At 41.2% G+C, this 22,008-nt stretch overlaps 2 protein-coding genes across 2 annotated transcripts; one reads left to right on the top strand and one right to left on the bottom strand.

Annotated features, from left to right (window-relative positions):
- Positions 1-337: 337 nt before the first annotated feature.
- Positions 338-18,630, top strand: BPHL (biphenyl hydrolase like). The gene is made up of 7 exons (XM_005506704.3): positions 338-496; positions 3,444-3,547; positions 5,987-6,153; positions 10,098-10,251; positions 12,532-12,663; positions 15,239-15,362; positions 18,195-18,630. The coding sequence occupies exons 1-7, from the start codon at positions 432-434 to the stop codon at positions 18,283-18,285; spliced, it is 837 nt and encodes a 278-aa protein (XP_005506761.1). The 5' UTR covers positions 338-431; the 3' UTR covers positions 18,286-18,630.
- On the bottom strand, positions 18,569-21,372 carry LOC102093027 (tubulin beta-1 chain). The gene is made up of 4 exons (XM_005506705.3): positions 21,206-21,372; positions 20,425-20,533; positions 20,039-20,149; positions 18,569-19,830 (listed from the first exon to the last, which is right to left on the bottom strand). Exons 1-4 carry the CDS (start codon positions 21,260-21,262, stop codon positions 18,770-18,772), a joined length of 1,338 nt encoding a protein of 445 aa, XP_005506762.1. The 5' UTR covers positions 21,263-21,372; the 3' UTR covers positions 18,569-18,769.
- Between the last annotated feature and the right edge of the window lie 636 nt (positions 21,373-22,008).

Below are 22,008 nucleotides of genomic sequence, written 5' to 3'. Positions count from 1 at the left end.
GGGGATGTTGGTCTCTTCTCCCAAGAAGCAAGTGATAGGACAAGAGGAAATGGCCTCAAGTTGCGCCAAGGAAGGTTTAGATCGGATATTAGGAAAAAATGGTTCACGAGAAGGCCTGTCAGGCATTAGAACAGGCTGCCCAGGGAAGTGGTGGAGTCGCCATCCCCGGAGGTGTTTAAAAGGCGTTTAGATGAGGTTCTTAGGGACATGGCTTAGTTCTAGAGTTAGGTTGTGTTTGGATTTGATGATCCTGAGGGTCTCCTCCAACTAAAATCGATTCTAGTCTACTCTGTGACCCGTGACTGGCACCTCCGGGGCCGCGGAGGAGCTGACAGGGCGGGGGGACAACAAGGAAGGGGAGGAGAGAGGAGCCCGTCCCGCCTTCCCTCCGCTCTCCTCCGTTCCTCGGCAGAACGGCGTCGGTGGGCGATATGGCTTGGAGGAGCGCAGGCCGGGCTGCGCTGCTCATGTGCCGGGGACCGGCCGCCTCCTACGGGTAAAAGCCACAGCCACCACCTTCCCAGGCTCCCTCCCCTCCGCCCGGGGCTTGAGGAAATGTGATACTGGACAGGTCCGGGTGGCTGTCACCGGGGGGTTGCGGGGTGAACAAAGTGCTTTAGCAGTGGGGGTGTAGATTGGGGGGAGGGACAAGGTGAGGACGGTAGTTGTAGGCGGACTGCGGTTACTCAGGGAGGTTCGTCTCGCTTTGGGGGGGGCGAAGAGCTTTTTCTCTCGCTGCTTTCGCTGTGCAAGCAAAGCTCCGCAGCCACTTCCCGTCCGTCTGTCACCCTCACCTCTGCGGCTCCGTTTTCCCCTGCAAGGCTGGACGTGCTGCTGAACGCCCGGCTTCTGTGCCACCGCTGACAAGGTGTGCCCTGGAGGCCGCTGAAGTTATGAAGAGAGTACATATATATATGTAATATGTATATAATACCGCTTATTCTGCAAATCTTAAGTAAAACAGACATAATACTGCATTTTGTTTTCCTTGCACAGATAAAGACTAGGTTCTATCATAGCACAGCAGGAACAGGAAGGTAGTTTGCAGATTAAGCTTGCTCCTACAGAGCCTGAGGTGAAGTTTGGCCTCCAGCAAGGCACAGTACAAGATCTGCCTGCTCTGCATCTGTGCCGTCTTGGTAAACATAGGTAGTATGTGTTAAATGCTTCTCAAAGAGCTATATATCTTAACACTACTAATTCAGTTACAACATAGTGGGGGTTTTTTTGTTTTGTTTTGCTTTAACATGGTTTCTGATTATGCCAACCAGTGGAAAATGCAGTCTTTAAGAAAACTTTACAAAAGTCTTCATGCTGACATCCATATTGAATGTATTTCAGACTCAAAGAAGCTTGGTGTGGGGAAGACCCAATCTGGTTTAGGTGTAGCTAGTTCCAGTGCAGTGTCTCAGCACATTAAAAAAAAACCAAAAAACCAAAAACCAACACCACCAAAAAAACCCACCACCACACCCACACACAGAAAACAACAACTAATTTGTTCTTAGTCCAGAAAGTATTGAAAATACTCTGCGCATGAAACTCCTGAATTTCATTGAACTTTACACTATGATCCAAGAACAGAAAGACAGCATAACCTGTGAAATTTTCAACTCCCTGATGTTAATAATTAATCCAAAATAATGTAGAACTGTTTAAAAAAATCACATCTGAGTCAGGAAAGCAGAATATGCATCCCTTGCCTAAATTACCTGTTGGTTACCTTTGTTTTAGGAGAAGGTAGCTAGATGGTCATTATTTCCATTTTAGTCAGAAGTGGAAATGTTTGGGGCAATTGCTAACTGCAAGAAAAAAGAAACCAACACGTTTCTATAAAAATTTATAAGAGCAAGTTGCTCATTTGCTGTGGTGAGAACTAGGATAAAATAGCCTTTTGAAGTACGTGACAAACCAAAAGATGGTATATATTAAAAAAATGTATAAATAGAAAAAAGCAAAACTCAGGTATTCAAAAAGGGATAAGAAGGCCATCTGAGTGCTACTTTCAGAATTCAAGTTATGAAGTTTAAAGCCACATCAGCTGTGATACATGGACTTAAAGGAGGTTTAACATTACAGTCAAACTAATCACTTGAATCACATTTGCATAATAGTTCAGCAAATTTCACTGAAGTCATAATGGTGCGATGAGTTTCTTTGAGCTCTGTTCTTGTCACAGATCTGCACAGGTAGAAAGAGCAGATCCTGTTCTGTAAAACAGTCCATTTTCATTTGCCCTATGACAAAAATTTCAGTTTATGGGATTTTTTTACCTTTAATCCATCATTTTAGTCTCTATATGAGTGAGACTATGCTTACATGCTGTAGTTAGTTCAGATTTTATATGTTAAAATTGAATTTTTAGTAAGTTGCATGGTACATATAAGGAAATAGATATTATTGTTACACGAAGACTGGAAAACAACATTTCTGTAAGTACGTGTGTGAAATTCACATTGATTGAATTCATGAGGCAAGAACATTTATCTAGGTAAATTGAGAAGTTCGGGATTAACCATTAGGTAGCCAAATGGCAAAATTAATATCATATTACTACCTTTAAATAAAATTAGGTTGTTGAAAGGATGCCTTGCAACCATTAGCACACAAACTTGCTTGGGAGACCTTGCAATGGTTTGTTCTGTTAAGAGGATACCTTCAATTTGTGCTGCTTTTGCTTTCTCACCAGGTGTTTGTATCTAGACATGGTATCTCAGATGACCTGTTTGCATTTACACATGTCTTGTTTTGTACTGAAAGCTGATGTCGGGGTATAACGGCCAGGGCTGAGAAGAGGCTTCCACAATCAGTTTTTGTGGTACTTCTTTAGTGAGTGGGTTTTTTGGTCAGGTGGTATTTTGCAATTAAGCATTACGTCCTGCTGAGATTACACTGACAGAAATATTATTATCACATCCTTCTTCTCCACCCTTATCCCAGTGCAAGGTGGTTTTTGTTTTAGACCCTCTGGTTTATGGGGAACCATAATAATAGATTGTGATTTCTTTGGCAATTGAGAGGCCTTGTAATAACAAGGTGAAGAGCAGCCATTTCAAAATTTATGCTGTGACAGAATGGGGTTTCTCCTCTCATATATTTCTCTCGACACATTTCTGTAGCCATGGGAAGCTGCTTTTATATTCCCCTTGTTGCAGTCAAGTCTCTTTTTTTCCTCACATTTAATTTAAGTAATTTAACTACATTTATTGAAACCTAAGTACAAATGTTATGTAGCGGTTACAACTGGGTACTGCTCTGCTCCTAACAAGTTTTTATTTAGTCTTCTGTGCACCCTTGAAAGGCAAGTGACCCATATAAATCTCGCTGTATTGTCATTGACATCTAGAAAAAGTAATTATTCTGTATTTCTTGAATGACCATGTAGTAATAAGAATTAACTGTCTGAATCTTTCCCTATTTCTCTCCCTTCTCCGCATCCCTAGTACTTCAGTAACATCAGCCAAAGTCCAAGTGAATGGAGTCAACCTGCATTATCAGCAGACAGGAGAAGGAAGCCATGCAGTTCTTCTGCTTCCCGGAATGCTAGGTCTGGAGATTTTGTCTTATCTTTGTGGAGCGCCCAACTCTTTTGCCATCCAGTTTCAAGCTAGAATGCACAAAACTATGTTGTAATATGTTTGATATCTGATTATGGAACATGGTCATTTAAAAAATTGCTACACGTACAGCAGATAGGAAAAGGCAGAGTTATTACAGTCAGTTAACAGTTTCTCAAGATTTCATTTATCTCACCAGGCACCTTTTACACAATGTCTTGGACTTGTGTAGTTGTCACTCACACTTTTGGATTTAACTGTATAAAGGGGTTGTCCAGCACAAGTGGAAAATAGATGCAAAACAACAGGGGAAAAATCAGGTCAGCTTTATTTGTTACACAGGCTGAATTATGCATTCCATTTTAGAAACTAGGTGCATTCCAGTTGAATTAATAGGCATAATGCAGCACTTGCAGTTCATTATCATAGCAAAAAAAGGCATAGTTGAGACTTCCTTTTGCTTAAAAATGTGTTTTCATTTTTTGGTTATTCAGGGCAACATCATTAAGATTCACAATGGCTTTTTGAGATTGGCAACAGGTTCTGCTAACTAAGCAGTATCTGTCCATTGAGACCTCTGCTTTTGATAACAATCTTTTAAAATTAACACAGCCCTTTTTTTTTTTTCCCCCTGGGTTCTTGCAGTTCTAAAGAACCGATCAGACTTACTTCATAGCAGGCTGTCAGTAGGACCATTACTGTGCTCAGAGTTGTGCTCACACAACTCAGTTGCTGGATCGAGATGATAGCATGTCAGGAAGTGAAGAGCAGGAAACATTTGTTCTTCTTGGCAGCAATATTTTCAAGTCTTTGTGAAGTGGTTCTTTCTTTCAAAGAATTCTCAAGGGAAGGGTGGGAAAAAGTTAATGCTAGGGGTGCTTTGGTAGTCATATGTTGTTCAGTTAGCATTATTACAAACTTTAATAGTCAGACTTAATATGTTTACCTTTATTAAATTTATGATTGAATGTTTTTGGGCAACATGTGGGGGTGGGCTTTACATTCCGACTTGGACATACTTCTTCCTTTTGTACTGATACTGTTTTCAATATTATTGTATAGTACTTACAGTATTAACAGACTAGTAAGTGTGTCATGGCAACCAGATAGTGCTTTTAGTTAAACAGAATTAATTAGTCTCTAAGTTAGTTGTAAATTACATTAAAACAAATATGATGTTTCCCTTTTAACTAGAAAAGTACTAAGAAAACACAGCATTCAGATATGCTTTCAGCCTTGTGGATTTTTTTTTAAGTTACAAACAATATAGTACAGCAAGCATATGCATGATAGTGCAGAGAGTCATACAAAGCCTGTGTAAGAAATCGTGATTAGTATTAATCAGGTTGCATTGGTGTTTTTCAAACAACCTGATATTTTTCTTCTGACTCCAGCTATTAATTGGCATTGTAAGAGAGAAGAGATCATGTCAGGCTGTAGTCAGCTCATTATGGTATGCTGTATACAGCCTTTTTATCATTTAGACAAGTTGATGGTATAGGAGGAGGTATCTGAGGACGTATTTCTCCAAGTAAACAGAAAAAAAACTCAAATGCCCTTAAATGGCCTTTTTAATATAACAATGGATAGCCAATTTGATATTTGATGTACATCATTTGAATATACTCAATCTGAACAGGCTTTAGTCAAGTAGCTTATGATTCTGTAACCACAAGACCATAATTTAAATAGGAAAAAGATTTCAGTCTTACTACCTTCATGCTAGTGTTCATAGGTAGCTTAGTGCAATAGACTGGAGTACTTAATTTTTTAATTCTTTGAAGGTCTGAGCCATATATAAAATAAACTGTTCTGCATCAGAAAAATGGCTACATTTGGCTTATTTTGGTAACATACGTATTAGAAAAATCAGAACTTACAGTTTTTTGCTTTTGTATCAGCACTGTCTCCTCAGGCAAAGAAGTATTTACTGGTGCCTTAAGCTGAGCTTTATTATCATAGAAGTATTTTATCAAATAACAACAAATGTTTTGCACAGTGCTTTTCACCTACAAATTTGTAGCTTGAGTCAGTATATTCCTCCCCTTTCAGTTTCTTCTGTGCTGTTTGGACAAACAGCAATGACCATGCTAGTGCTTTAAGTCTGCTAAAAAGAAATCCCTGCCCAGGTAACTCAGTTTAAGATTTTTAAAGCATCCATGTAGAGCACAAGTTTTGATAAGCTTATACACCGGCCAGAAATGGTTTGCTCTGGGAATATTGTAGGTAGTTCTAAAGATTTTTATTCTGGTACTTCCTTTCTGAGAGTTGCAATGGTTATTTACAATTAGAAATAAAGTGTACAGCAGTTGATGAATCATCTCTTTTTTTTTTAGAATTAAGGTAAAAGTTTCCCCAGGTTTCCGTTTAGAATATGTATACTATGTGTATACTATGGTGGTTACTGTAACTGAAAAAATATGTTTCAGGGAGTGGTCAAACTGATTTTGGACCACAGCTTAAGTCTATGAATAAGCAACTTTTCACAATTGTTGCTTGGGATCCTCGGGGATATGGACAGTCCATTCCTCCATCTCGTGACTTTCCTCCAGATTTCTTTGAGAGAGATGCAAAAGATGCTGTGGATCTTATGCAGGTAAATCTATTTCAAGATTTTATTATTTTTTACATATATATTTAAAAACTGTTTTCCTTACATTATGAGAAGGAGGAAGAGTATTGTTAAGCAGGTTGTTTCCAGCAGGTAGCAAGTTAAGTAAAAGAGCATACAAATGAAGGCTTAAAACTGGGTAGATGCACACTATTCTGGAAAATAGTGCTTCCATCTCTTCTGCAGTATACACAGAGGTTTAGCAGTGGGAATTAATTATAAAGCAATATGTTTTCATCCCAAGACCCTGCCCTAAGAGGTTTGCATCCAAGAATCATGTAAGTTTAGGTAAAGTGTATATAAAACTGAAGTCTATGCCAAGTGCTCTAACTGAAGGGATTACAGTAATGAAACATTAAGGTTCTCTATCTAATAGAGTCTTGACATTTTGCCTTTATTCAATTTCAAGAAACATTTGATTTTTAAAATTAACTTGACACTTTGCATTTTACAGCATATTACTGGAATTATGTTTGTGGGAATTCAAAGGGTTCCTGTGATCGTACCAGATCTTAAGAACTAATACAGCTATTGTGATTATAAAGAATATGGCCTAAAGCTGTTATTACTTCTTCATCTTGCAGAATTTTTTATTTCAAATCCGTGTTTCTGTGTTCCTCTTTTATTCCATCCTATAAGTGCTAACATTTTCTGTTTTAGTTTTAACTATTATTTTGGCTTTGTTACATTAAGCTATGCCTCTTTGGCCGTGTTAAGCATTAAAATTCCAAAAACATGAGACAAGATTCAGACAGTCAATCCAACTGTATTTAATAAGCAGAAACCTTGCAGAAACCCATCTGAAACTGGAAATGCAGCCTTCCTGGAGCATTCTGCATCGCAAAACAAAATAAGTCTGACAGCAGAATCAGGATTAAGACACAGTTTTGCCCTGTAACCATAAAAGCAGTCTCTCTGCACTGTAAGTCACCAATTCCTTCTGCTACACTAACAAAGAAAATAAAGATGCTGCCATGGATAGGTGACAAACTTCCAGTCTAAATGTCTGAAACCCCCTTTCCTGCCTCTGTTCAAATACTAATAAATGAAAAAAAGAAAACAGAGCTGTGCCCAAAGAGTATGTAACCATGTAGCTTCCAGTCAAACAGGACCACAGCCTAGCAATCTCTAAAGCTGCCAAAACAAATAAGGCAGAGCATCCTGGTTTTTTGAACATATTTATTGATGAAAGCATATAATAACAAGTTATTAAAATCTTTCCAAGCATGGGTAACTTGCTTCTATTTTAGCATAACATAAAGGATAGCAGAAATCCCCAGGAATCATCCCGGCTAGGATTTTCAGAAGAAAACAAAGTCATAACTCCTACAGAGGGCTTTATATTGATATATATACATATGTCATCTTGGCCAAAAAACCCATCCATACAGGTGAGACTTCAGAACCTTTATTCAAGGTTCCTTCAGATTCTGGTGTCTCTGCTGGAGCTGTGAGTTCTGCAGGGTTTCTGTGAAATAACAAAAACTGGAATTCTGCAGAGTATTTAGCACCTTGATTCAGACAAGTCTGCTCTCTGGCACCGCATGTGTTCTCTGAAGGAGGTTGCTTGAAATAAAAGGAGTGTAATGCATTTGAGGCCATTTGCTGCACTCCATCCCATTGCCTAACGCCAGCAAAGGCCAATAACAGTAAAACAATCATTATGGAAATAATTAGTATTGATACTTATGGAGCTGCTGACCTAGTGAAAGGATGAGCTTAGACTTCTCCAAGTTTTTGTAGATCAGCTGCAACCCTTACTTGTAATATACTCCCTGTGATCCAATGAAAGCATTCAGTGCAGAGTGCTGTTGCATTGCAACTCACTGTTCTAAGTTACTCCTGTCATAGCATATGTGATCATTTGTTTGGATTTCACATAGTCTGGGATGGAGGAGATTTCACTTACAGGGTAAAAGCAGCACAAAATCACCCACAGACCTGAGCTGTGCGACCAGCTGTGCAACCAACTCTCAGGTTATTGTCAGTGTTAGGTAGAGGCCTGTACTGTAAGTAGTTAAAGATTTAAGCAAGCAAACGTGCATACCATATCCAACACATCTGTTACATCACATTGTTTTTTGGAAGGCTGCAAAGGTTAAGTTAAATTCCTCCTGCTGGAAATGCATCCTGAGACAAGCCAAAGAATGCAACAAGATAATGGCTGCTAAACAAGAGAAATATTGGAAGCAAATAGATTGCAGTTGAAGCACTGGTAAATAACCTGGCATGCAGAACAAAAAATTTAACCAGCTATTCCACTCATCAGCCAACTTTGAGATCTGTAGTTTGCTACTGGCAGTGGGGGAACAGCGCCAGCAACAGCAAAAACTTCAGCTTTACAAGCACTGCCGCCAATTCCTGAAACTTGCCAAGGCACCAGTAACCCTTAAGCAGCTCAACACTCAAAGTTCGTCACAGATAACTGATTTTTCAGCAGGCCAGAGCCAGCTAGTGATCAGCTGCTGAAATTCAAAGTTCTCTTCTCTTGCTCTCAGCTCTTACCTTACAGGTCCCTTTCTTTTCCCTACTTTATTTTCTTTTCAGACTTAGCTGGGTGAAATGTAATATCGAGCAACACTACAGCAAGCCTAATACCAAGTAAGAAGCCAAAACCAGAAAAACCTGATAGTAGTAGAAGCTTACTAGGTATCAAGTTGACTGATAACGTTATGCCTCACCTGAGGACTGAGTTTACAAGCAGGACTTAAGTTTCCAGACTAGAAACTGCTTTTTATCTTTCTGTAGTTGTTTCTCTCATTGCTGACATTTTTGCATTCTTCTCTCCAATGAAAGCAGGCCTGGACTTACAAAAAAAAAAACACCACCAAACACCGAAACAACCCATTCAACTTACTTGCTCTTTTTTCCTCCAGAAGTACATTGTCTTCCTTAGTCATACCTAAAAGGCTGTAATTTCTGCAAAAACAACAACAAATCCCTTTGAAATCTTTATGTTTGTTTGCAAAAGAGTTTCCAAACTGAGATCTCTATATGCAAAACTGCAAATACTGCTTAACTATTGAATATCGTCCCTGTACAACCTGTAGATGCATTTTCTCTGGAGTGCCTTTACCTTTCCCACCCTTTGCATCCTGAATATCAGACACACAAAATCCTCTCTCCTGTCCCTGCTGGTACCCCCTGCCATAGATTGTGATATATAAGGAAACAAGAGTTTCAAATTCTAGTGGAAAACATTGGACAAGTCAGAATGAGTTAAGATCTTGGTCGTCATATTTTTTGCCCTGAGACTTCCTTTTTGAGGAGGAGGAATTTCATTATTAATGTTTTGAACTGCAATTCACCATGCACATAAAAGCTTCAGAAAACGTGAATTAGGCACTAAAATTTGATACAATCATGTAGCAAATACTTTAAGCATTTTTTTGGTTGTTACAGAGCAGGTTTTTCTTTAGATCAGCTGGCATCAGTAAATTAGATAACTGGGTTCCATTTTTCAAGTCTTAAACGTTTTTTTTTTTCTTTTCAGTTTCGTCTTAGTCTTGGGTTACATACCATCCCACACTGTGATAGCCTTTGCCAACTTTATACCATGAAAATCCACAGATTCTTAATACCATCAGGCTCTCTGGAAAGGTCTTTACTCTCTGTTGTAAAGAAACATTTCTTAAGTTCAAAAGAGCTTTTCTAAATGCAGCAAGAATCTAATATGGCTACTGCCTGTTTCATTAAATAGTTGTAGAAAGTTGGAAGGGCAGGTATAATTTCTTGTTTGCTAAATAATTGACCTTTTCTTAAGTATTTTTATGTATAGCAGGAAAATGATATTTTCTAATTATGAAAGCTAACTATAGTTCAACTATAGTGTTGCATCTAAATTTGTACAGTTAGTTTTCAAGAAATATTTGGTATTTGCTTGTACAACCAGCTGATGAATTGCACATAACTTTCTTGTACAAATCAAGGCACTGAAATTTAAGAAGTTCTCTTTGTTGGGGTGGAGTGATGGTGGAATTACAGCCCTGATTGCAGCTGCAAAGTATCCAACGCTTATCCACAAGTTGGTTGTCTGGGGAGCAAATGCCAGCGTTACTCAAGAGGATGTGAGAATTTATAATGGTATGTACAAACTGAATATCGTATCATAAAAGATTTATTTTCATTTCTTCTTGACCTAGGAATTTTAGTCATGTAACAGCTAAGTAGAGGCAGAGTTGAGGACACAAAATTCACCAGGTTTCTAAGTATAGGGATAGATTAAAGTCATAGTGAGAAACTCCCTAACAGGTACTATAGGGGTAATATAATAGATTTTTTAACAAGTCCTTACCAACTTAAGCTGCTGAAAAGCGTAAGTTATAATAGCTCATCAGTAGTTTTCAGAAAGTCAAATTTTTGTTGCTGTAACAAATTCCTAAAAATAAATTCCAAATAATACCATTGACCTCAGGCTTGATTTCTTTTCTCACGTCTTGTACAACCTTTAAACAAGGTTCACAGAAAATCACTGGGCTAGCACATAACAGCTTTTGCCCCTAGGGCCTATAGAATACATAGACAAGAAAACAAGCTCATAACTTACCATTTGAGTTCAGGAAGCAAATAAATCATTCAAGCGAGTGTCCCAGGATGCCTTTCTAATTTGCATTCCTTTGAAGTTAATTATTGTGGTTACAAAACCTTTGCAAAGTAAAGAAGCGTGGGATTTCTTATCCTTGTTCCAGCCACGTGAAATAGAATCTGATTATTTGTCACTCTAAAGGAAAAGAGCAAAAAGTGCTAGTGAACTCAGAAAGGGACCATCTTTCTTTTTGAAATTAAAAGTTAACCACACAGGCCTGCAATAAGTGTAACTCAGTATAGTATCATATTAATGACTGGAGGTTGATTTATACCAGCTGGGAAATCTGTCTTCAGCTAAATTACAAGTGTATGTGATGCACATATGTACTTACCTAAACTAAAGCACTTCTGTTAGTAGTAGTATATTTTTAGTTCAATAAGAAAAACACTTTTTAGCTCTGTGAAAGTGATGCTTTATTTCTTTACATGCTTTTGTATTTATCAAGTTCTTATTCTATAATTATGAAATCTATGTCAGTATCAGCCAAAAGGCTAAAATGTTGAATAAATTAATAAATAAAGAAGTCTTACTTTACACAGAACACCCACAGCAATGCTGACTTTTGACCCCTCCATGGTGGTGTTTTCAACATCTCTCTCCGGGTGCTGGAGCTCAGGGAGGAGCAGTGCAAGCCTACAGCCAACCCATCGGGGCATCTCAGCTGCAGGGCAGGGTTTGGTAGGAGAGAAAGGCATTTATTTGGTATCTATGTCCTTTCAACATTGGCTTCCCCCCTCCCTTTTTAAATTGATGCCAGCCACAAAGGTAAACCAGGAGATTCTTTAAGGGAAACAGTAACAGCTAGCCTGGAGTAAGCAAACTCATTTCCAATCCGATCCTGCTATAAAGCACTTTCAACCATTGCTACCTTTCTCATTTGGCTGGACAGGCTCTGCTTGTTAACACCTTGCTCCTTTCTTCCCTGAATTCCCATCTGAAACCAGTCAAAAGTTTTGCTAATAGCATACATTGCTGTTTTGTGATTCAGTACTTTTCAGGTCTCTTTCAGGTTCTCTACTATGCCAACATTGTTTTGAGCTTTATCCATACAAGGCTGTACAACTGAAATACAGTTTAGTGAAAGTCATCCCTGTGGATATCTGGTTTGTGAACAGTACTGGAAATTTGAGGGGAAAAAATAGGTAAATCTGATAAATAAATAACTAAAGGGTCAAGTTATTTGTACGACTTTAGCCAGCATGCCATGAATCACAGGGCTCTACTAAGTAGAATTGCTTGTTTTTCTGTAAGATCATGGCAAATGTACCATGATGTCAGCCTGCTGGAATGCCTTAGTAAGAACTTCCTTCCTCTGAATACTGGTAGGATGGAAGAACTTCCATCCATGAGCCAAAGCAAAAGGCTGAAGGATATTAAAAATAATTGCCAGCCCTGGCACACCATTAAGAAACAGTCCCCTTTTTATACACAAGATACCTCCTTGAGCTCCTCTTCTGCAAACCCTTCAAAAAGAAGCATCAGGAGTCTTAGGACTGAGTCCTTTGATAATTTATTTTTTTTCTGTTGTTCCTTGTGACCACGATAACAAGATGATCCTTCTGCAGCTCAGAAAGACCCCAGCAGAGATCATAAAACTGCCTTTTTATATATCCTTTCCGTAGTATGAATTATTTAAAAACATTCAGTGCAATTTCAAATTTTAAATACACATCTGCAGTCTGGTTTAAAAACTTACTCATATTAGGTGTTGACAGTACTGGGTTATATCTTCGTGCTGGAAAGGACTTAACATATTTCAATGTTATTTTATGTAGGCATCCGAGATGTTTCAAAATGGAGTGAAAAAGTCAAGAAACCACTAGAAGAGATGTATGGACTTAAATACTTTGCAAAAACCTGTGAGGCTTGGGTAGATGGAATATCTCGCTTTGCTGAAAAATCAGATGGTAAGACTTTTACAATGTTAAACTGAAGCAATTATAGTAGCAGACAGTTCTGGATTACAAAATAAATAAAAAAAATAAAAAATCTAACAGTACTCCTAGCAGCCAGTAAAGGAAGGACTGCATATGGCATTAAAACCTGAGTCTGACTCATCCTCATGAATAAAGCAATTACTTTCTAGATGGTTCACGGAACCAGCAAGGTACAGGAGAAAAACACATTTATGGGAAGCATTAGCTGATCACTCTCCTCTTGCTCTGCCACAAAACAACATTATTAAATCATTGCTTTTGGGCAGACTGAGAAGGAGGGATACTGCTCAAGCTTCTTTCTCCTCTCAGTGTTCAGTGTCAAAGTATTACCTCTTGGTGACATGTTGAGATATCCCAAAAGTGAGGCATGTTCATTCAGTTTCCTGCAAACAGGAGCTGAAGCACTATTTCAAAACTAGTAGCGTATAATGAGTTAAAAAAGAAGGAAGTTCAAATTTCAGGAACTCAGAATTAGGAAACAGTATTGACACAGGCTAGGTGTTTAAAAATCTGAAAAGAATAGCTAAACTAGACAAAATAATTATTAAATATTCATGTCTGAAGATTTCTACAATTACTCTACATAGACTTTTGCAGCCAAGGATACCTACAGTTCCGTTTTAATTCAGAGAAAAATTGCTTTTAATTTGCCTAAAGCAGAAATATAAGGAGTCTGTGATTCTAATACATTTTCCTGTAGCTCTCATAATGAAAGGCATTAATAGGCAGCAGGTACTACAAGGAAAACACTCCTTCATGTCATGTTTTTTCCATAAAGTTTTGCTTGTGATCAGGTACTAGAAGTTCTCCCAGTAGAGTGATGTAACAAATTATTATCTGATTTTATGATACCATTTCTAGAATGCATCTCTGTATCTCCTTAAAACTAGTTTATTCTTAAGTCCAAAGCCTAGGCTTGTGAAACTCTGGCTGTGACATCCTTTTACTGCCTGCGCATGCCTCAAACATGGTGAGATGGAGTGACTGTGAAAAATAAGCCACCTAGAGACATGTAACAAGGAGATTAATTACCTAGATGCTGTAACTGGGTCAGATATTGGACAAAGCCTAATATTTCCTGAAAAAAAAAAAAAAAAAAGAAATCATCAAACTGCAGGTTTTTTCCTTCTTGGGGAGGGTGACTTAGACTACAATAGTCCTCCTTGGAATTTGAGTTAAGACACTGCACAAAAGGTACAGATATAGCAAATACAAGAAAAGGCATTGATAGAACTCATCTGAGATAAAAGGAGGACAGCAAAGCCTTTATTGGTCAAAAATTCAACTCAAGCTCTGTTTAAGAAATAGACTATTTGCCCTAAATGAGACAGTTTTTAGTGTGAAATGCCATAAGAAGTGAATTTTTAGAAGGTGCCAGCATTGAATGAAACCATATGAGTTGCGTAACACTGCAAAATTCAAGATTCTTCCTGCTGTTCTGTGTTTTTGGAGTAAATACAATCTAGTGGTTATAGTACAAAACAGGTTTAGGAGTAGAAAGTAGGAAATAATAGTTTGACTGCCAACTATGTCCTTAGGTAAATAACTTAAATTTACTTGTTACTTGTTCTGAAAAACAGTCAACATTTGTGCAGGTGTTTGAGGACCATGTGTGAAATGTTCTAAATGAAAACATTTAACCAGCAGAACTGCAAACTGAGACTATATAAATAACCAAACAATTGGAAAATCTCAGTGAAATGGTGTATGACTTTAGAGCTAAGGAAACTGTGCGTATATGAACATTAACTGTACAGCTGTTGATAGCTGCAAGGCTACAACTACAAATAAACCAAAGCTGACTCAGAGAGAAATGGAACATAAAACTCATCAAGTATGTTTTGCCCACAGATTCTTTTGCAGGAACATGGCAAGTTAGGCAAAGAGTATGGAAACTGGGTTACTAAGGGACAAGGGAAAAAGAAAAGGGGGATAAATAGAAGAATCTTTAAGGAAAAGCATTAAAATTACTTCTAGTGAGACTAAAGACTAGTAAGCATAAAATTATTCTTGAAGTTCTATAAGAAGAATGGGCAGGGAGAATAACCTTTGAATAGTTTTAGTATAAATTGTCTGAAAGGGTTATTCATTGCACACCACAAAGGGTCTGGAAGGTGGAACAGGCTTGAGTACAATCAAAGTTAACTTGTTAATAAAAGTAGCAAATCTTTTAATGGACAACCAGTGTGACAAAGAGTAGCCTAAACACAAAGGACCTAAGACTCAGGCTGAAAAGAACAAAGTCAGGGAAGAGCTGCATATACTTGCTTTGAACAGTCAAAGAGAGACGGAGGGAAATGTGGGACAGAAGTACCTCATTCACTCTATCCATTTGTGCTAGTATCCATTAATGAAGCAAATTTCAGTGAAATAACATTTTGGAGAAAGAAGTGTTAATTACAGTTCTGCAGATTAATTGCGTGCTGTCCACAAGGAGAGGAGATAGCTAGAACCCAGTGGAGTTCACAGTCCTTTACAGAAGCAGTTTCAGTGTTTAATACTACTTTAAAATGAAGTGTGACCTTAATTTATTTTTTTTCCCTAGGTAATATCTGCCAAGAGTTGCTGCCAGATATTAAATGCCCTACATTTATAATTCATGGTGAGAAAGACCCTTTGGTTCCAAGGGCTCATGCAGAATACATTCATAGGCACATCAAAGGCTCCCGGTAAGTTATATGATGGAGTATTTATAAAACATTGTTGAAGAAATGAAGAAGTTCAAATCCACAAAGTCATAAAAAACAAACAAACAAACAAAAACCCACAACAAAAAACCCAACAAAACACACAAACAAACAACACATAATCACTACCACAAACTATTTGGACAAGTTGTTTCTTCCACAGACAGAACTGTTCTAAACTTCACTAGCAAGTTACAATGCAAATGGTGTAGCTGAACCTTTCTTGTGATAAAAGTACAATATTTTAATAAGCTCCTTCCTAATGTTCTCCAAGAGAAACCAAGTAAGATCCTTTTCCTCTTTCCACTCCACACACTGAAGCGTTCCCCTAACATTTGTTGAAAAAGGAAATTTCTCCTCTGTTATGGCCATTTCAATACTTTTGTTGCAAGAGAAATAAGTTCTGCCCCATTCAGTGGAGCATTGAATTCAGGTGCTATGAATGGAGAGATATTCCCAGTTACTGGAGAGAAGCATAGGATACCTACGTTTGCTGTGCCTTGTTGGTGTGAACATCAACCTCAAAGATTTTGTTTCTTCAACTGTGCCATGAATCTTCAGCGTTTTTAAGAAAAGCAAAATGAGGAAAAAAAAACAAATGTACAAATATGCTCAGAGATTACTACAACTCCCTGAAAGGAGGTTGTAGCATGGAGGGGGTTGGCCTCTTCTCCCAAGTAGCAAGTGATAGGACAAGAGGAAATGGCCTCAAGTTGTGCCAGGGGAGGTTTAGATCAGATACTAGGAAAAAATTCTTCATGAAGAGGGCTGTCAGGCATTAGAACAGGCTGCCCAGGGAACTGGTAGAGTCACCGTCCCTGGAGGTGTTTAAAAGGTGTTTAGATGAGGTTTTTAGGGACATGGTTTAGTGCTAGAGTTAGGTTATGCTTGGACTCTATGATCCTGAAGGTCTCTTCCAGCTGAAGTGATTCTATGAAGAAAATCTCAGGGCACCACCTGCTTCATTTAAAATCTCCAGCTTCCTATAAAAAGCTGAGATTTCACCAGCTGAATTTTCTTCATAGATTTACACACAAAGAGTTCTATTACTACTCAATAACAGACTGTGATGATTGACACTGGAGGAAAGAATTAGGAGGACAAACCCCATTTTTATGAAGGCGGAGTGTAGGGAACTGTTTCATTGGTGTCATCTCTGTGAAAAGCTGAGTGATATATTCACCTTAAAGTCAGCCCTGCTGTTCATAGACATGCATTATGCCACAGGAAAGATGAGAACAAGAGACCTTCCTAACAGTCACATGCATGTGTTTTATTCCATGTCTGCTAGTTAGTTACTCCCACATGCCCTGCTCAGAACACCCATCATCCTGTTAGGTTTCATTGAGCTCTAAAATGCTCCAGATGCTGACTAAGGCAAGTGATCACAAAAACTAGACAAGGATCAGATAGCTTCTTTCTGGAAGACAAGCAGAGGAGAAAACAGTGTTAGAAGTTGTGATCCAATAACATGTAAAGGGGTTCTCCACATGTCTTCATGCTGAAGTGCTCCCCTAATATATGTGTTTATCACAGGAAGAATCAGACTAACAGTGTTCCCAGAAATGAATACTTAGGTACATGGTCCTCTTCCTCCTTTGTTGCATTGGAGACGACATGTTCCACTGTGAAGCAGAAGAAAACCTTAAATTTAGCACCTTTTCAGTAACAGGTGCTTCTACCATCAAATTTTCTTGCCTTGATTTTTATCTAGTAGTAAAGTAGAAAAAGCTTTCACTGATTGTAGTGCAGATACATCAGTTACCCACAGTAAGAGTGTGCCATCATTCTGTATTTGTGTGGTATGGCTAGAGTTAGGTACCATTACAGCAGCTTAACATCAGTAGGGAACAGCATAGAGTGTTATAGGTGTGCACAACTGTGTGCTGCTTCATCTTTGACAAAACAGACTTAGTGAAATTCAGAGAGGTGCTAGAAGAGTTACTCTTCTCCCTGAGACTAAATGGCACTTGTTACCACTGAAAGAAGCAAGATCCTCCTTGCTGTAACGCGGTTAGCTGACATGAAGGCAACATAGGAAACTATCAGTCAAAATGGTTTTAACTGTTGAAACTACTTAGTAAGTGGTAGGGTAAAATTTAAAACATTACTCACCCTCACACAATGAGGTGTTAGAATTACATACCTAAGGTATAAAGTTTTTTTCAGTTCAAAAGAAACAGCAAGTAGCATTTTAGGTTTGTCACACTGATACTGGTATTACAGTCTAAAAATTTTACCTTCACAGATACTATTCCTTAGCTTTTGTTAGAGCTGAAGAAATCCTGATTTCATTTCTTATTTTAATGGATGGTGTTAGTTTTGGATTTTGTCTTTTTGCGGAAGGATTAAAGTTCAAAGGCCAAGTTTGGGTGGGGACTAGAAATCTATTTTGGGAGTGATCTTTTCTGCATGTTCACTGTCCAGCACAACCACTGTTCTCTAAAAGAGGCAAAAGAGCTCTGGTACTTCACATACCTTCTAGAGATGCATCCCACTCACATTAATTTTGGAAAATGATCTTCTTTGCAGATCACCAGAAAGGTTCATAGAAACTGGGTCTAGGATACAAAAACTTGTTTTGAGCTTAGTTCATCCTCCCCAAAGTGGAGCAAGTATTATGCTTGTTTCTTCAACTGTTGCTGTGGTTCACATTCTCAACCATGTAGACAGGGATTAGTAATTAAAAGGTACTTCAGATCTGTATATGGTTAATAAAGAGCAAGGAAAAAGGCATCAAATATTTTAATTACCTATACTCACCGAATATAGTGCATATTCAGTGGGTTTTGGCTTTTTTTCCCCTCTTTAAAGGTTGCTTCTAATGGCAGAAGGAAAGCATAACCTACACCTGCGTTTTGCAGAGGAGTTCAACAGGCAAGTTGAAGATTTCCTACAGACTTAAACTGTAAAACAAGTTAGAGGTGTTTGTCCTTGCCTTGTTTAGGAATTTTAGTTGGCTTTCAATTTCCAATCAAGCTACAGGTAGATTTGAGTCCTGTAAGAAACAACATGAAAGATACTTGCATGAGCAGCACACATTTTGAGAATATGTAAGCCTCAGTGGATCAGAGCACACCACTGTGCTGCAGAATTTCTGGCATGTCTTTAAACTTAAGTCTTGTTGCACAGGCTGAATAATAGTTCTGTGTCCAATAGAGGTGTTAAGAAAGACAGAAAACGTGATCTAGAATACATGCCTTTATGTGCTTTTAACATTAAAGGACAAAAAACATTGTAATAACTGGAATTCAGAAGTGTTACATTAAGAAATCTGGCAAAGTTACAAGTGCTGACAGGATAATTGGGTACACGGCTTCTAGAAAACGTGCTTCGTCACCATTCAGTACGCATGCCTGCTTTACAGAAGTTCCTTTAATACAGGTTACTTAAGCCTCATCCTCCTCTCCTTCCTCTTCAAACTCCCCCTGCTCGTCAGCAGTGGCATCCTGGTATTGCTGGTATTCGGAGACCAGGTCATTCATGTTGCTCTCGGCCTCCGTGAACTCCATTTCATCCATGCCCTCACCGGTGTACCAGTGCAAGAAAGCCTTGCGCCGGAACATGGCCGTGAACTGCTCCGAGATCCTCTTGAAGAGCTCCTGAATGGCCGTGCTGTTGCCAATGAAGGTGGCGGACATCTTGAGGCCGCGCGGGGGGATGTCACAGACGGCTGTCTTCACATTGTTGGGGATCCACTCCACAAAGTAGCTGCTGTTCTTGTTCTGCACGTTGAGCATCTGCTCGTCCACCTCCTTCATGGACATGCGTCCCCGGAAGATGGCGGCCACCGTCAGGTAGCGACCGTGGCGGGGGTCGCAGGCGGCCATCATGTTCTTGGAGTCGAACATCTGCTGCGTCAGCTCGGGCACCGTCAGGGCTCGGTACTGCTGGCTGCCGCGGCTGGTGAGAGGGGCAAAGCCCGGCATGAAGAAGTGCAGCCGGGGGAAAGGCACCATGTTGACCGCCAGCTTGCGCAGGTCAGCGTTCAGCTGCCCGGGGAAGCGGAGGCAGGTGGTCACGCCGCTCATGGTGGCCGACACCAGGTGGTTGAGGTCCCCGTACGTGGGAGTGGTCAGCTTCAGGGTGCGAAAGCAAATGTCGTACAGGGCCTCGTTGTCGATGCAGTAGGTCTCATCCGTGTTCTCCACCAGCTGGTGCACAGAGAGGGTGGCATTGTAGGGCTCCACCACCGTGTCCGACACCTTGGGCGAGGGCATGACGCTGAAGGTGTTCATGATGCGGTCGGGGTACTCCTCCCGGATCTTGCTGATGAGGAGGGTGCCCATCCCAGAGCCCGTGCCGCCACCCAGCGAGTGGGTCAACTGGAAGCCCTGGAGGCAGTCACAGCTCTCCGACTCCTTCCTCACCACATCCAGGACAGAGTCCACCAGCTCAGCACCTTCTGTGTAGTGCCCCTTAGCCCAGTTGTTGCCAGCCCCACTCTGACCTAGAGGGCAGACCCAAACCAAGGTGCTGCATTAGTGCCCATGGGAGGAACAGAGACCATCCCCCTCACCCCACCCCAGGGGCTTCACTCCTCTCTTCCACCTCTACTATGCTGTTGGTCTTTGGTCCCCCCAGGTCACCTGTGTGCTCACACTGACCCTTCCCTGTGCTTGCAGCTCCTGCTCCGACTCCATCTCAGCCTCACTTACCAAAGACAAAGTTGTCAGGGCGGAAGATCTGTCCAAAAGGGCCGGAGCGCACAGAGTCCATTGTGCCAGGCTCCAGATCCACCAGGATGGCCCGTGGGACATACTTGTTACCTGCAGGAAGAACCAGCGCCAGCGTTACAACCCCACGGTCAGCAGCCAGCGTCACAGGAGCCCTGCTGTGCTCCCTTCCGCCTCCCCGCATTTCACTGGAGAGACATGCTGTCTCGACCAAGACTACTGTGTTATCAGAGCCATTCTGAGAACAAAGCTCTCTTAGAGGCATCACTAGCAGATGACAGCTCTTGTTCGGGGATTTTTCCAGCCTCAATGAACTGGCATGTCTGTCCTATTTATTTAAGGATATCTGAGGAAGCAGACACACTTACCAGCAGCTTCATTGTAGTAGACATTGATCCTCTCCAGCTGCAGATCACTGTCCCCATGGTAGCTGCCAGTGGGATCAATGCCATGCTCATCACTGATGACCTCCCAGAACTACAAGACATTTTTTGAAAAGGGCAATTATTAACCACAGCTGGCCAGTGCCAATCACACCCAGCAGCACAGTCCGTGCATGCCATGGCCCTGACCACTCCCTCACATAGCAGAGCAGCTGCTCGGGAGGAAGGTGAGTCAGTGCAAAAGGGCTTCTCTGGCTGCAGCAGCTGAATTAATGGAGAGCAGACATGCAGCTGGAGCACAGAAGTGCAAGATAATTATTTTATAGCTTGTATCCAAAAGATGACAAACCCCAGGTATCTCAGTTTGGTGGTCTCCCATTGTCTGGAAGTGGCTTAAGACCCTCTAGCCACTACAAGAAGGTGACAGCAGCTGCAACACCCTCGATGGGGGCTTATCCGTGGCACTGAAACACCTCTGGCTCACTTCCTCAGGAGCTGGCGCCGTGGCTGCAAAGGGGCGAGGCAGCCTGGGGCTGGGGGGGCAGGGGTCGCCACGGCTCCCTGCGGGAAGGCAGGGACGGACCGGGTACATCGCGGCTGGCAGAGCAGCTCAGCCGCTGGAGACACGGGAGCAGGAGCCGCGATGCCTTAGCAAGCCATGGCGCGTTTTACTTTTCGGGACGGGGCTACATGCTACCCGTGGGGTGTGACCCCTGCACCCCGCAGCGGGAAGGCTCTCCCGCCCCCACTCCGCGCCGGCCCGTACCTTGGCGCCGATCTGGTTGCCGCACTGCCCGGCCTGAATGTGCACGATCTCACGCATGGTGCCGGTGTCCGAAGCCGCCCCGCTCTTACAACTGCCGCCGCACTCGCCGCTGCAGCGGCCGCGCCCCACGCGGCCCCTTAAATTGGGCGCCGCGCCCCGCCCTGCCGGTGACGTCATGCGGGAACGCCGCGGACCCAATGGGAGCTCGGCGGTGGGGCGTGGCTGCGGTATTGTCTCCCGCCGAGCGGGGCGGGACCCGCGCCCGCATCCGAGGCTGCTGAGCGGTGGGGCCCGGGGGGCGGCTGAGGGCCCACGGGGACCTCCGTGGGCCCTTCCGTGGGCCGCGGGTGGTTTGAAGCCCAGGAGGAACCTCACCTTCAACCGGCGGAAGAAACGCCGGAATCGGACAAGGCGTGGCACGTTTTGGGCTGAAAAAGTGAAAAATACAAAATAAAGCCCAACTCTTTCTTGCATACCTGTTGGAGCTCATCCCCATACTTTTTTCACCTCTGCTGCACTGCAGCAGCAAAACATGCACTGCTATGTTTTGTTAGCACCCTCATTGCAGCTCAGACCTGCTTAATCATATTTTAATACATTCTCAGCACAAGAATTATCTTTCTATAGCTGAGGCACCCGAAATAAGGCTCAGGGGACTGGGTGGTGATTACAGAGCCCACAGCCACTTTCAAGAAGCAGAACCCTCCTTAAGACAATGCTGCCAAGTCTGTACTTATCCGTCTCTGTTTTGGGGAACACAGAGGGCTGGTATGAAACTACACTGCTACTTTTTCTGGGTATGG

This window comes from Columba livia, chromosome 2 (assembly GCF_036013475.1).
Source record: "Columba livia isolate bColLiv1 breed racing homer chromosome 2, bColLiv1.pat.W.v2, whole genome shotgun sequence".
NCBI lineage: Eukaryota > Metazoa > Chordata > Aves > Columbiformes > Columbidae > Columba > Columba livia.
Note: the sequence above shows the minus strand (reverse complement) of the source record. Positions and strands in the feature narration are given on the sequence as shown.

Bases quoted from the DNA above. Each gene is read 5' to 3' on its own strand.
- BPHL (XM_005506704.3), top strand. From the start codon at position 432: ATGGCTTGGAGGAGCGCAGGCCGGGCTGCGCTGCTCATGTGCCGGGGA. The intron at 3,548-5,986 runs GTCTGGAGATTT...AATATGTTTCAG, and splicing joins TCTGCTTCCCGGAATGCTAG to GGAGTGGTCAAACTGATTTT. The intron at 15,363-18,194 runs GTAAGTTATATG...CCCTCTTTAAAG, and splicing joins AGGCACATCAAAGGCTCCCG to GTTGCTTCTAATGGCAGAAG.
- LOC102093027 (XM_005506705.3), bottom strand. From the start codon at position 21,262: ATGCGTGAGATCGTGCACATTCAGGCCGGGCAGTGCGGCAACCAGATC. The intron at 20,150-20,424 runs GTAAGTGTGTCT...TTCTTCCTGCAG, and splicing joins CTACTACAATGAAGCTGCTG to GTAACAAGTATGTCCCACGG. The intron at 19,831-20,038 runs GTAAGTGAGGCT...TCTGCCCTCTAG, and splicing joins CCCTGACAACTTTGTCTTTG to GTCAGAGTGGGGCTGGCAAC.